The sequence below is a fragment of the Anomaloglossus baeobatrachus genome, chromosome 6 (genome assembly GCF_048569485.1).
Source record: "Anomaloglossus baeobatrachus isolate aAnoBae1 chromosome 6, aAnoBae1.hap1, whole genome shotgun sequence".
NCBI lineage: Eukaryota > Metazoa > Chordata > Amphibia > Anura > Aromobatidae > Anomaloglossus > Anomaloglossus baeobatrachus.
Window position 1 is genome coordinate 151180746 of NC_134358.1, and position 15267 is coordinate 151196012.

The 15267-nt window shown below is 45.9% G+C and overlaps 1 protein-coding gene across 1 annotated transcript in view; it reads left to right on the forward strand.

Moving 5' to 3' along the window:
* Nucleotides 1-10200, forward strand: part of LOC142244164 (maternal DNA replication licensing factor mcm3) — a 77209-nt gene extending 67009 nt beyond the window's left edge. The window contains exons 16-17 of the mRNA XM_075316361.1: nt 6187-6271; nt 9930-10200. Coding sequence (XP_075172476.1) covers nt 6187-6271; nt 9930-10128 — 284 coding nt within the window. The 3' untranslated portion in view covers nt 10129-10200. The remainder of the gene's footprint in view (nt 1-6186; nt 6272-9929) is intronic.
* Nucleotides 10201-15267: the final 5067 nt, after the last annotated feature.

The window sequence follows — 15267 nt, forward strand, 5'->3', positions numbered from 1 at the left end:
CCTTCCTCCTTGCACAGGTTAGTGGCTCTGTCGCCACAGACCAGGAGATCTCTTCAGTGGTGGCTTCGGCCCCTCTCTCTGTCTCAGGGGCGCTCCTTCCTGGTCCCGTCCTGGGTGATCCTCACCACGGATGCCAGTCTATCCGGCTGGGGAGCGGTATGTCTCCACCACCGAGCGCAGGGCACCTGGAATCCATCCGAGTCAGCCCTCTCGAAGCAGTGCTTCTGGCTCTCCTAGCTTTTCACCACTTATTAGCGGGCAAGCACATCCGAGTCCAGTCAGACAACGCGACAGCGGATGCCTACATCAATCACCAAGGCGGGACATGCAGCCGCCTGGCAATGTTGGAGGTACAACGCATCCTTCAATGGGCGGAGGACTCCAAGTCCACCATATCCGCAGTCCACATCGCAGGCGTGGAAAACTGGGAGGCAGATTATCTCAGCCGTCAAACCGTGGACGTCGGCGAGTGGTCCCTGCATCCGGCAGTGTTTCAGTCAATCTGCCGCAAGTGGGGCACTCCGGACGTGGACCTAATGGCATCCCGTCACAACAACAAGGTTCCTGTTTACGTGGCTCGCTCCCACGATCCTCAGGCATTCGCCGCGAACGCTCTGGTTCAAGACTTGTCCCAGTTTCATCTGTCCTACGTGTTTTCCCCCTCTAGCGCTCTTGCCCCGAATTCTGCGCAAGATCAGACTGGAGGGCCGTCGAGTCATTCTCATTGCTCCGGACTGGCCCAGGCGAGCTTGGTACCCAAACCTGCTCCATCTGTCCGTAGAGGTGCCGTGGCATCTTCCGGACCGTCCAGACCTTCTCTCACAAGGTCCGTTTTTTCGCCAGAATTCTGCGGCTCTCAGATTGACGGCGTGGCTCTTGAGTCCTGGATCTTGACTGCTTCTGGTATCCCCCCTGAGGTCATCTCCACTATGACTCTGGCCCGTAAGTCTTCCTCTGCCAAGATCTATCACAGGACTTGGAAGATTTTCCTGTCCTGGTGTCGCTCTTCCGGCCATCCTCCTTGGCCTTTTTCCTTGCCGACTCTTCTGTCCTTTCTACAGTCCGGTCTGCAGCTGGGACTGTCCCTCAACTCTCTCAAGGGACAAGTCTCGGCTATGTCAGTGCTGTTCCAGCGGCGTATCGCCCGGCTGGCTCAGATCCGCACCTTCTTGCAAGGTGCGTCTCACATCATTCCGCCTTACCGGCGGCCCTTGGATCCCTGGGACCTCAATTTGGTTCTCACGGTTTTGCAGAAACCCCCCTCCCTCAGGAGAGTCTCTGATTTGGCTGCGCTCTCTTCGGAGTCACCTTTTTTGTTTTTTCATCAAGACAAGGTGGTTCTCCGTCCGACTCCGGACTTTCTTCCTAAGGTGGTCTCTCCTTTCCACCTTAACCAGGACATTACCCTACCTTCCTTTTGTCCGGCTCCTGTTCATCGCTTTGAAAAAGCGTTGCATACTTTGGATCTGGTGCGTGCTCTCCGGATCTATGTGTCTCGCACCACTGCTCTTAGGCGGTGCACCTCTCTTTTTGTGCTAACCACAGGTCGGCGTAAGGGCCTCTCTGCTTTTAAGCCGACCTTAGCCCGTTGGATTAGGTCGGCCATTTTGGATGCCTACCAGTGTTCTCAGGTGCCTCCCCCGCCGGGGATCAAGGCACACTCGACCAGAGCTGTCGGTGCCTCTTGGGCTTTCAGGCACCAGGCTACGGCTCAGCAGGTCTGTCAGGCGGCCACTTGGACTAGCCTGCATACCTTTTCAAAGCACTACCAAGTGCATGCTCATGCTTCGGCAGATGCGAGCTTGGGCAGACCCATCCTTCAGGCGGCTGTCGCCCATTTGTGAAGTTAGGCTCCGCCTACTTCTTAGTTTTTTTGTTTATTCCCACCCATGGACTGCTTTGAGACGTCCCATGGTCTGGGTCTCCCATAGGAACGATAAAAGAGAATTTTGTTTACTTACCGTAAATTCTTTTTCTTATAGTTCCGTATTGGGAGACCCAGCACCTTCCCTGTTGCCTGTTGGCACTTCTTGTTCCGCGTGTTATCACCGGCTGTTGTTGTTGACAGTCTCCGGTTGTTCCGGTTCTTGCTCTGTTTTTACTTGTGGGTGGCTATTCTCCTTCAGCTTTTGCACTAAACTGGCTAGATCTGGTTCTCCAGGGGGTGTATAAGCTCAGAGGGAGGAGCTACACTTTTGAGTGTAGTACTTTGTGTGTCCTCCGGAGGCAGAAGCTATACACCCATGGTCTGGGTCTCCCAATACGGAACTATAAGGAAAAGAATTTACGGTAAGTAAACAAAATTCTTTTTTTTTTTCTATATTTCTGTTTGTTTTCTATGTGTCTGTGTTCTATGTCTGTGATGCCTGTGTGTGTCTGTGATCTGTGTGTGTTTACTCTCTCCTCCGCTTCCTCTTCCTGTCATAATGACATCACTTCCCTGCAAAACCGCAGGCAAGCGATGTACATTACCGCAGGTAAACCGCGAAATACCGCAGGGAATAACGCAGGAAAACAAAGTGACATGCACAGAATTTGCTACCTGCGTTATTCCCTGCGGGATTTCACGATTACATGGCAGTCAATGGAGTGAAATCCTGCAGCGACGTGCGGAAAAGAATTGACATGCAATTGTTTTTGCTGCGGGAATCCCACAGCAAAACATGCAGCTGTCAAGTTCCGCCTAGTGCGCACAGGATTTTTTTTTCCCATAGGTTTTGCTGGTGATTCACTGCAGAGATGTTATGAACATTTTCTGCAGCGAAACAACATGCAGCAAATCCGCAGAAAATCCGCGGCAAAATCCGGTAAGTGTGCACAGGGCCTAATAATTACATTTCTATTTGTTTTGTGGTTTTTATGTGCAGAATACATTTTTGTTAATACACTCTATTTTGTTAACCGTTATTAACCCGGGCGAAGCCGGGTAGTACAGTCAGTATTAATATATTAATCCAGCAGATGACCATTGAAACAAGTAATCAACCTGTCAAAACAAATTTGGATATAAATCCAGCAGAAAGGCTTTTTTTTTTTTTTTTTTTTTTTTTTTTTTTTTTTATAAGGGAACATTAAAGGTCACGTTTTAAACACACTTGGCAGTGAAAGCATCATGAAGTTAGTATAAAGCAAGGCTTATAGCCACCATTTAATGGTTTTATAAATCTCTAAAATTCATCCAGTTAAACACATTCAAAGACTTGACTTACTCAGATTATGGACTATAAATAAGCAATGGGGTAATTAGTGCAGTAATTAGATCTTTGCTTAAATTTGTTTGGTCTCACCAAAACCTTCACCATTAGGGGGAGCATTCAAGAACAGGACCACACTTCTCAATCAGCCCAATTTTAATAGTTCATCCATGTTCACGCTAATGGCTCCATCCTAGCAAGGGCAGTATTTGTCTGTCCCTCATCTATTGTTCCTTAGTGTTGTCTATATCATGCTCGACACTCATATAATAGTCTACAGGGGATTATGCCTATAGTAGATCATGTGTATATGTGGTGCCCCTGACCCGGTCAGGCACCACTGAGTACTGCACCCATGCTGGGACAGTACTTCCAGGTAATCCTAAGGGCCAGAACGAGGTGTGTACGCACAGACACATAGCAACCAGGTCTCCCACACCTTTAGATCGGACCCTTGGGTAGTCTCTAGAGAGGGCTAGCTTTCAAATCTTTTCAAGAGGTGGAGCGGAGGGGCTGGGAGCTAAAGTGCAGAGGTTGTCAGGGAAACTAGGAGAGCCAGTCTGGTGGTGGAGTGCGGTGGTTGCTAGGCAGACATGCGCGCTCACACTAGTCAGACCCTGCGCGGTGTAGTGACAGTTGGCGGGGGAGAACGGTTACCGGGTCAGACAGTCAGTCAGTACGAGGTTGCTGGTGACTAGGCATGTACGGGGAAAAGGTCCCTAGAGCAGACTTCAGTTTTAACTACCTGCTAAACCTGCCGGTGAGGAGAATTACAAGTACCTCACCAACCTTACAGAGTCCGAGCCTCAGCAGCAACGCAGGGACCCATAAGGGAACAGAGCTTGAAGCCGTCTCACCTGGTCCACGCTGCCGGCAAACGGTCCAAAAAGGGGAGAAAAGGCAGTTGCGACTCCCTGGATAGACCCCACGGTACTTCACGTCAGGGGTTATCCGAACACAGAAGTGCTAGGAAGGCGAGCCAACTAGTTACCCTCAGACTGGTCCGAAGGAGCCCTGGTTCAACCTGGTTTATCACAGCATCGCCTGGGTCAGCTCACCATAACACCTGAGTGAGTAAAAAGCAGTTGAAAGACTTTTGGACTGAGCCTTAGTTATTCTGCGACCTGTTGTTCTACACACCTGAGCCCCTGGGACCTGCCTCACTCACGGGAGGCAACACCATCTGACTACAGGCCCAATCAGCCCCAGACGCTAATAAAATCTGCAGTGGCGGTCATCCATATCCCTGACCGCAAGCCGTGAGTGGCGTCACTACACATATACAAAAATCTAACATACCTGTTTGCCATATACAGAAGACTCTGTGGTGTCCCTGAAGCTGGATCGGTATCCCTTGGGCGACACATCTTCTTCACTCCATATCTATATCACTGACAGGCTTTGCCATCTATCCATTGGATCTAGTCCTGAACTACAATAGGGACCCTTCCCTGAAGAGTATTGGACGTATTGGGTCAGGAGCATGGTAGGGACACTCTAGGGTGACAATAAACAAAGAGTAGATGGGTACAGGCCATATCAGTGTGGAACTGTACACTATTTATATTACTGTTTAGATAATTTAGTCTTCTCTCGTATCTGTTTGAATGTGTTGGCCTTGATGACTGATATCTATAGCTTAGGCTGGGTTCACACTAAGCGACAGCTACAACGACGTCGCTGTTACGTCACCATTTTCTGTGACGTAACAGTGACCTTGTAAGTCGCTGTTATGATCGCTGCTTAGCTGTCAAACACAGCAGCCGAAGCAGCGATCATAACGACACGCGTCGCTGTGCTGCAACATGAGCAGGGAGCCGTGCACACTGAGCGCTGGCTCCTTGCTCTCCTAGCTACAGTACACATCGGGTTAATTACCCGATGTGTAGTGCAGCTACATGTGCAGAGAGCAGGGAGCCGCGCACACTGCTTAGCGCTTGCTCCCTGCTCTCCTAGCTACAGTACACATCGGGTTAATTAACCCGATGTGTACAGCAGCTACATGTGCAGAGAGCCGGAGCCGGCAGCACAGGCAGCGTGAGAGCTGCGGAGGCTGGTAACTAAGGTAAATATCGGCTAACCACCTTGGTTACCCGATGTTTACCCTGGTTACAGCTTACCGCAGCTGCCAGATGCCGGCTCCTGCTCCCTGCTCGCTTCATTTCGTCGCTCTCTCGCTGTCACACACAGCGATCTGTGTGTCACAGCGGGAGAGCGCCTTTGAAGAAAACGAACCAGGGCTGTGTGTAACGAGCAGCGATCTCGCAGCAGGGGCCAGATCGCAGCTCAGTGACACACACAGCGAGATCGCTAATGAGGTCACTGTTGCGCCACCAAAACCGTGTCGTAGCAGCGATTTCGGTATCGATCTCGCTATGTGTGAAGCACCCCTTACTGTTAAAGTGAACCTGATTCAAAGTGCCCAATCCACGGGCAGCATCTATCAGGCACTGGCTGTAGAAACTGAACCATGTATGTTTTTTTATGCTGCAAGACTTTGTATCAGAGAAAAAGCATACTTTAAATAGCCGGGGACTGAACCGTATTATAGACTAGTCATAGAAGCAGGTCACTGGCAGCTTCTCTCGGTCCATCTAGTCTATAGCGCGGCTCAGTCCCTGGCAGCTATTAAAAGTCTGTTAGTCTCTGGTACGCCACAGCATTTGAGTAACACATACCTGGTTAGGATCATGGCCAGTGCCTGATGCATGCTGCCCATGGATTGAGCAACATGAATCAGATGTTAGGTTCTATTGAAAATGGTGGCTATAAAAGACTTGTGTTATACTAATTTTAGAACATTTACACTGAGAAATGTATTTAAATCTTTACCTTTTACTGGTCCCTATATTGATTCTTCTTTTTGCTGAGTTTATATAGTATTTTACTTGAATATGTTTTGGTTTAAAGTCCCATAATCAACAAACTGCAACCTCCATTCTTGTGCTTTGTATTAATTCAAAACCTTCTCTGAATCTGTTTCTCACTATAGCCACTTCTGTGCGTTTGAGAACTCAAAGGAACCTTCCTGAAAGTGAGGGGAATATGGACACCAGGGGCTCACTGAGTCAGAAGAGGTAAAAAAAAATTAAGGGGGGGGGGGGCACTTCATTAATATTCATTATTAATAGCCAATTCATTATATACAATATATGTTTTGTTTTTTTTTGTTTTTTTGATAGATAGATAGATAGATATTAGATAGATAGATAGATAGATAGATATTAGATAGATAGATAGATAGATATAAGATAGATAGATGGATAGATATAAGATAGATAGATATAAGATAGATAGATAGATAGATATAAGATAGATAGATAGATGGATAGATATTAGATAGATAGATAGATAGATATAAGATAGATAGATAGATATAAGATAGATAGATAGATATATGATAGATAGATATATGATAGATAGATAGATATATGATAGATGGATAGATAGATATATGATAGATAGATAGATAGATAGATAGATAGAGAGATATATTAACCACTTCTTATTTCCACCCCCACAAAAGTATACAAAGGTTATACTTTCCTCTAGTGCCGGCGCGGTTCCAGCAGTATCAGAACTCTCTCTCCTGGGGTTCACATGACATTATGACCTGCAAAGCCATCTTTCTCCCCACCATTCGCATATATGTGAATAACTAACAGGACGTGAGCAACAGCCGCAGTTCTCACTTCCTGTTAATTATTTAACCATGGCGACTGTTCATTCCAAATATCCGGGTGTACTCAGAATGTATTATTGCAGCCAGAGAACACTTTTCCTGGCAAAATCAGATGCAGTATAAGGCCTCATGCAAATGTATGTGATTTTTTTTTTTTTTTTTTTTAATTTTTCTTTTTTATTGTACTTAAAGGGAATCTGTCAGCAGGACTTTCCAATGTAAGCTGACGGAAAGCAGGTTAAAAAAAAAACTACAAACTGTTTCTCTTATGTGACAGCTATTGTTTACCTAAACAAAAGGGTTTATTACCCTGTGATTCACATTCAAGGACTAGGAAGTCTGGTTGCACATTGTTCAGCATGTTCCTTGCTGTGATTGACACCTAAAGCTGGGTTTACACACTGCAACATCGCAAAGGACATCGCTGTAACGTCACCGGTTTTGTGACGTAACAGCGACCTCCCTAAGTCTCTGCTAAGTCTCTGGTGAGCTGTCAAACAGGCAAACCTGGCCAACAACTCAACAGCGATCCGGACCTGCAGAGCGACTTAGCTGGTTGTTGGGGACGTTGATAAGCAGCCTTTTGAAAGGGAAGTTGCTAACAAAGTCGCTGCAAAGTCTTCACACACTGAAACTTCATGCTGCACAGCGGGAAACAAAGGACCTAGGAATGGTCCTGAACGATTTGTAACGATTACAACTTCACAGCAGGGGCCGGGTCCCTGATAGGTTTCACACACTGCAACATCGCAAACAACATCGCTATTGCGTCACAAAACCGGTGACGTTACAGCGATGTCGTTTGAGATGTTGCAGTGTGTAAACCCAGCTTAACGGTAAATGCACAATTTCTGTTGACAACCTGAGGGCAGCTCACCCAGCATTAATCAAAGTTAAACATTGTTAGTTTCAGAATCTCTTTGCCTACATAATGCTGCTCTCAGATGAAGTAACAAAAACTTGCTGATAGATTACTCTTAAACATGGACGATTGTTCATTTGTGTTTTGGTTCTAGTTTCAGCAGGGTTTGGTCAGTGTGGGGTTTTTTTTTTTACCATTAGTGTTTGATCAGTGATTTTCACTTAGCAGAAAATGTGATGGATAGAAAATTCGCAATTTAATGCGAGTCATGGACAGCAAACTGATGCAATCATTGAGCTGTACCTGATTTTCAAGGACCCATAAATTGTATGGGTTTTGCTTGCATGTGTCTTGGATCATAATTAATGTCTCTAAATTTTTCTTATCTTTTTTGTGTGGACAGTCAGTTCACAATAAAATTGGGGCATGTAAGAAGCCCCATAGATTATAATGGAGAAGTCTTTTATCTGAACAAAACACGTACATGAAAAACTGACATCACAATGAAGCCTATTCATTCTCTCAAGAGAAAACCAAAAAGATTTTCTGGGTATAGTCATACATATCTAGTAAAGACTTGTTAAAAAACAAAAACAAACCAAAACAAAGCAATCGAGGAGTTTGGGGTGTGGATTTGGGCAAATTACTGGACTGCTTCTTTTAAAGTTGTTGTATAAATGTAAAACTGCTACTAAATATAGTGTAAGGCTATGTGCGCACGTTGCGTAAATACATGCAGTTACGCTGCGCTTTGTAGCGCAGCGTAACTGCATGCGTCCTGCGTCCCCTGCACAGTCTATGGAGATTGTGCAGGGGCCGTGCGCACGTGCCGTTTAAGAGTGCAGCGCTTCGGCTACTGCCGAAGCGCTGCGTAAAAAGAAGTGACATGTCACTTCTTTCCTGCGCTTTGCCGGCAGCTCCTGCTCTGTCTATGGCAGGAGCTGCAGGCAGAGCGCATGGAATCGGCGCTCACTACGGACATTTCTGCAGCGATCTAAAGCGCACATGTGCTCTTCAGATCACTGCAGAAATTTCTGCAGGGCTAGTACGCAACGTGCGCACATAGCCTTAGTCTACTTAGATCTGAATGTGATCTATATTTAAAGGAGAGCATTAGTCTTTGGTAGTATTCATGTGTCATGTGTCAGTTGTGTGCTGCCACGATGTGGTCAAATACTGTGACTACGTGCACTTTTATAAATACCTAGAGGTATAAAACTGCTAGAAATGTTCAAAGTTTTTGCATAACTCAGTTTTCCAGAAATTTTAAAACTTTTGCCATTAATACGCGAGGTTCGATAACATTTTGAAAAGTGAATGAAGCTTAGCTAGGATGGCACCTAGCTGAGAAGTCTTACTGAAGTACACTTCTTGCATTAATGAATGGGAGTTGATGATAAATTGGGGCCAAAGTGTGTAATTTTCAAATTCCGTTTTGTTTTTTTGTTTGTTTTTTGTTTCCCGTGCAGGGCATAAAGCCAGAATTTTTATTTTAAATATTGCTGCATTTCTATATAATATGGGGTTTGTTTTTGTTTTGTATTTTTTTTTTTTTTTGTTTTTTTTATTTTTCATACTTATATTTTTTTGTCATTCTAACTACACATTATATACTATACTTTTTTCAACTTTACAAAAAATATCCATCAAATCTATTTCTTTTAGAAATGCAACACATCTACAAGATAAGAACTAGCTATGTTCAAATGTGTTTTTGTTTTTTGTTTTTTTTGTTTCTTTTTGCGGTGATCATCATAGAACCACAAAGTTTTTACTTAAATTTTTACAAAATTGCACCAAAATTATGCATTTTAGCCACAACCATAAAAAAAAGCCTTGCACAAACAAAAGTACGAATGAACTTTAAACAGTGTGATTAAAAAAAGTATGTTGTTCAGAATGCAGCAGATCATATATAGATATACAATGATTGTCAAAGATGAGAAGTGGAATAGAATTCAATCCGTGTGCATACAGTAGTGGCACCAGGCAGGATGATGGTGGGGCGCTGCTCAAATCTTGGAGACCCACACACATCAGACATGTATGACTTATACTGTGGATATACCATAACGTTCAAGAATAGAATGCACCTTTAATGGGTGACCCTTTTATGGTTTTGCTGTTAACTGATTTTTCTTTTTTTGGGAGCTTTGAAGTCGTAAAATACGTATCTTCATTTCCGTCACAGGGTAAAAGAATTCAAGTCTGCACTGTTAAAAGCATTTAAGGTCACACGTTCCCAATCCGTTGCTGTTAGTCAGTTGCTTGAACTAATCAATAAAGGAAATCCTGACCCATTCCAGAACTCTGAAGTACAGGAAGCGCTGGACAGCATGCAGAATGACAACCAAGTCATGATGGCAGATGATGTGGTGTTCCTGATATAATTGTATTCACTGTAAACTGATTGTGTTGTGTGTCTTTTTCCTTTCTTTTCTACACTTTATATGCTTGTTTTGTATGTAGCTATAGCAAAAATAAAATATGAATACTATTGCTCTGGATTTTCTTTGGTTGGGTAACCCAGACTCTGAGACATGGTTGTCCTAGTAGTGGACAACCCCTTTAATTCACCATGTTCACCCCCCTTACAAAATAGCTGCGGAGCCGTTCCTGTGGTATCTGCACTGACTCTCCCAGGGCTTATGTGATACTGGTTACAGGAGCCCCCTCCATTCGTCTCTCCTTTGTACAAATTCAACATCTGGAGGAAGTGAGATAATCCAAAAATCTGACTTCCTCTTGATGTCAATTACATCTGAAGTGGGGAAGAGTGAAGTGTTCGTAATTTGCTGCAGAGTTTGCATGACATAATGTTACATTGGCTCCGGGGAGAGCTAGTGCCAACACTGCTGGAACAGTCCCTGGGGTACCGTCACACTTTAGCGATGCTCCAGCGATCCCACCAGCGATCTGACCTGGTCAGGATTGCTGGTGCGTCGCTACATGGTTGCTGGTGAGCTGTCAATCAGGCAGATCTCACCAGTGACCAGTCCCCAGCGACGCATGGAAGCGATGCTGCGCTTGGTAACTAAGGTAAATATCGGGTAACCAAGCGTTTGGTTACCCGATATTTACCTTGGTTACCAGCGCACACCGCTTAGCGCTGGCTCCCTTCACTCGTAGCCAGAGTACACATCGGGTTAATAAGCAAACCGCTTTGCTTATTTACCCGTTGTGTACTCTGGCTACGTGTGCAGGGAGCCGGCACTGGCAGCCTGAGAGCGGCGGACGCTAGTAACCAAGGTAAATATCGGGTAACCAAGCAAAGCACTTCGCTTGGTTACCCGATATTTACCTTGGTTACAGCTTACCGCAGGCTGCCAGAAGCCGGCTCTCTGACAGCGAAAGAGCAACGATCTGAATGTGCAAACACAGCGATATGTGCTTCACAGCGGGAGAGCAATGTCCAAAAAATTAACCAGAGCAGTGTGTAACGAGCAGCGATTTCACAGCAGGGGCCAAATCGGCTGCTCAGTGTCACACTGAGAAGTAGCCTAAGGGGTACTTCTCACATAATGAGATCGCTGCTGAGTCACGGGTTTTGTGACGCACCAGTGACCTCATTAGCGATCTCGCTGTGTGTGACACTGAGCAGCGATGCGGCCCCTGCTGTGAAATCGCTGCTCATTACACACAGTGCTGGTTCATTTTTTGTTTGTTGCTCTCCCGCTGTGAAGCACACACCGCTGTGTTTGACAGCGAGAGAGCAATGATCTGAATGTGCAGGGAGCCGGCGTCTGCAAACTGCGCTGGTAACCAAAATACACATCGGGTAACCAAGCGAAATGCAATATTTACCTTGGTTACTAGCGTCTGCCGCTCTCAGGCTGTCAGTGCCAGCTCCCTGCTCCCTGCGCACGTAGCCAGAGTATACATCGGGTAAATAAGCAAAGCGGTTTGCTTATTAACCCGGTGTGTACTTTGGCTACGAGTGCAGGGAGCAAGCACTAAGCGGTGTGCACTGGTAACAAAGGTAAATATCGGATAATTAAGTTTGGTTACCCAATATTTACCTTAGTTACCAAGCGCAGCATCGCTTCCACGCATGGCTGGGGGCTGGTCACTGGTCGCTGGTGAGATCTGCCTGATTGACAGCTCACCAGTGACCATGTAGCGACGCACCAGCGATCTTGACCAGGTCAGATCGCTGGTGGGATCGCTGGAGAGTCACTAAAGTGTGACGGTACCCTTACACTAGTTTATGGCATTCAATGCGAGAACATCGGATGCAATATGCTAATTACCCTCCGCTCCCACTCTGGTGCGAGCATGAGCAGAGTGTCCTGCAACTGTCATACAATCTTGTGATATAAGCACAAGCTATCAATGGAGAAGAATTAATCCCTTCATCTTCTCTCTCCGCAGTTGTGATCCAATCGCAAGATCGAATCACTGTATGACACTCAGCTCACACTTGCGGCAGAGCTTGAGCCGAAGGTCATTAGCATAACGCATCCAATGCTCTCGGCTCGTGTGGCCCTAGCCTAATAAGTTTAAGTCACATGGAGGGACTAAGTTAAAAAAAACAAACAAACCTGTACAGATATATAAAAAAACTATTACGCAATAAATACAAATATTTATGCGATAACAAAAAAAGTACATATTTGGTATCAATCTGTCATACTAGTTAACCCCTTCTGTAAATGCCATTAAAAAAAGTTATAAAAATTGGGATCTTAGCAAATTGCGCCTTCACGTTCACTGAACAAAAATATAAATGCAACACTTTTGTTTTTAATATAATATATATATAATATTATATTATATAATATAATATAATATATATTTTTTTTTTCCTTTCAAATAGTTTTCACAAATTTGCCTAAGGCCCCTTTCAGACGTCCGTGTTTCAGGTATTTTTAACACTGATACCACACGTACCCATGTTGTTCTCTGGAGTTACTCACACGGCCGTGTTTTCACACTGACCGTGTGACCCCTCGTGGCCCGGCACGCACACACGGAAACATGTCTGGGTTTTTTTTCTCCAGCATGATAGGTGTCACACGGATCAGCGCTGTTTTCTTTGGCTCTGCTGCCTCCTGCTTCCGATTCCTGCTTATTATATTCATTGATTTACTGCACTGGAGACCTGGAAGTCGGGGATAGCATCGTCGGACAGGTGAATATTCAGCAATCTGTGTGTGTGTGCAGTGACGTCCAGGAGGTAATCTGAGTTCCCAATGAACTCTGATGACGTCCCCGCAATAGCGGGTGTCACCACGGTGACTTCACAGGTTCATCTGAGTTTATTTGGAACTCCACACACAAACGTCCAGGAGGTCATTGGAGTTCCAAATAAACTCAGATGCACCTGTGAAGTCACCGTGGTGACACCTGCTATTGCGGGGATGTCATCAGAGTTCATTGGGAACTCTGATTACCTCCTGGATGTCACTGCACACACGCACGCGCGCGCACACACACACCCCTTGCTGGATACTCGCCTGTCACCGGCGATGCTGTCACCGTGATGCTCAGGCTTCCAGATCCTCAGTTTAATGAATGATCATTGAATATAATGAGCGGGGGTCAGAAACAGGAGACAGCCGAGCCAAAGACAACAGCGCTGGATACAGGTGAATACAGAAAATCTTTTTATTTCAAAGACCTGTGTTTTCTCTGGTATGTGTCACGCTGATGTCACATGTATGTGTAGCACCCAGGGGGCAAGGGGTTAACCTTACTCGTCGCCAGGCCGGTGGTGTCTGTTCTGGGGATGTCACGGGTGCCCTTGCCCAGCTTTGTGCCCTGAGGTGTCCACAATAAAAGGGGAATAGAAGGTTGGGCGTGATGTTTGTCATGATGCCACCTGCAGTACGCGGCCAGGGATTAGCCGCTGCTGCTGTAGCTGTCCTCCGGGGCGGATGGTAATAGCAGCAAGATGGTATTGCTCCCCACAGGTGCAGTGGGCCCCGCGGAAATTAGGGCGGTAGGGATGGCTGGTGGTGCCGAAGCGTGGGGTGGTGGTGCCGGCAATGACCAGGAGGACACTGGGGCTGCGGTTCAAAGTTCTTTTTACTCACAGTTCGTAAGATGCCCCAGTGGTGCCGCTCTCCGTCGTGATGGGCTCCAGCCGGTCCTGGGTAAATCGGAAGCAATCACCGGTGTCTGTGGAGTGTGAAACCTTCCTCCTGTGCGCTTACTTGTGGATCCCCGTGGCTTCAAGCAACTTGGGGACCCCGGTGTTCTTGTAAAGTGTCCTGTATGCTGGTGGCTGGGATCCTCGTCGTGGGGCCTGGCTACAATCCCGACCCCCGGATCCTATGTGTCACTGTGCTCCGGGAAAATGGGTGGTGAGCGATGAGACTTGAAATACCCATCTTCTGTAGATTCTGGTAGTCCAACGTGGAATATTTCCTACCCCAGGGCCCTGCACTCTGACTGCGCTGGTATTGTGGGAACCGTTAGGCTTGACCTCAGCTACCATGTTCTCCTCTGTCTCACTAACTCAACCGGTTGCCTCTCACCCTTTTCCAGTTGTCCGGTTCTAGCAGGAGAAGCTCTCAAGCACACTCTCCTGCGACTGTGTTCTTCGGAGTCTCAGACTTTTCTAAAGTGAAACTGTTTGTGTGTTCCTACTCCCTCAGTGCAGCCCCCACTTTTCTGATGACTCACCAGTGGTTGTCCCAGCAACCGGGAATTTCCCAAGCTGGCTGGCTTCCTGAGTTGTGCAACTGTCTGACTCATTGGCTGGATGTTGTGTAGGTGAAAACACACCATTTATTAACCTCCTCTTACCCGGAATGAGTACTACATCTTAAAAGAGATGCAGTACTCTGTGGAAACTGAAGCCTCAAGGACGCCACATATGCAAACACAGACGTCACACATGTTACTCACGTATGACCATACCGATGCACATGGCTTGTACCTGATCAAGCATGGACATCTGAAAGGGGCCTAAATATGTGTTAGTGAGCACTTCTCCTTTGCTGAGATAATCCATCCATCTCACAGGTGTGACCTATCAAAATGCTGATTAGACAGCCTAATTATTGTGCAGGTGTGCCTTTAGGCTGGCCACAATAAAAGGCCACTCTAAAATCACACAGCACAATACCACAAATGTTGCAAGTTTTGAGTGAGTGTGCAGTTGGCATGCTGACTGCAGGAATGTCCACCAGAGCTGTTGCCTGTAAATTGAATGTTCATTTCTCTAACATAAGCCATCTCCAAAGACATTTCAGAGAATTGGCAGTTCATTCAATTGGCTTCACAACTGCAGACCACATGTAACCACAACAGCCCAGGACCTCAACTTCCAGCTCCAGTATGGCAGTGGGGTTATGGTATGAGAAGGCTTATATTATGGTTATGGACAATATATACAGATGCAATTTATTAATGGCATTTTGAATGCACAGAGATACTGTGACGAGATCCTGAAGCCCATTGTTGTACCATTCATCCACGACCATCACCTCATGTTACAGCATAAGAGATAATTAGGATGTCCTATAAAGTTATCAATAACTCTTCAAACAAACATGTGCCACATGGAACACCAATAACTTGAA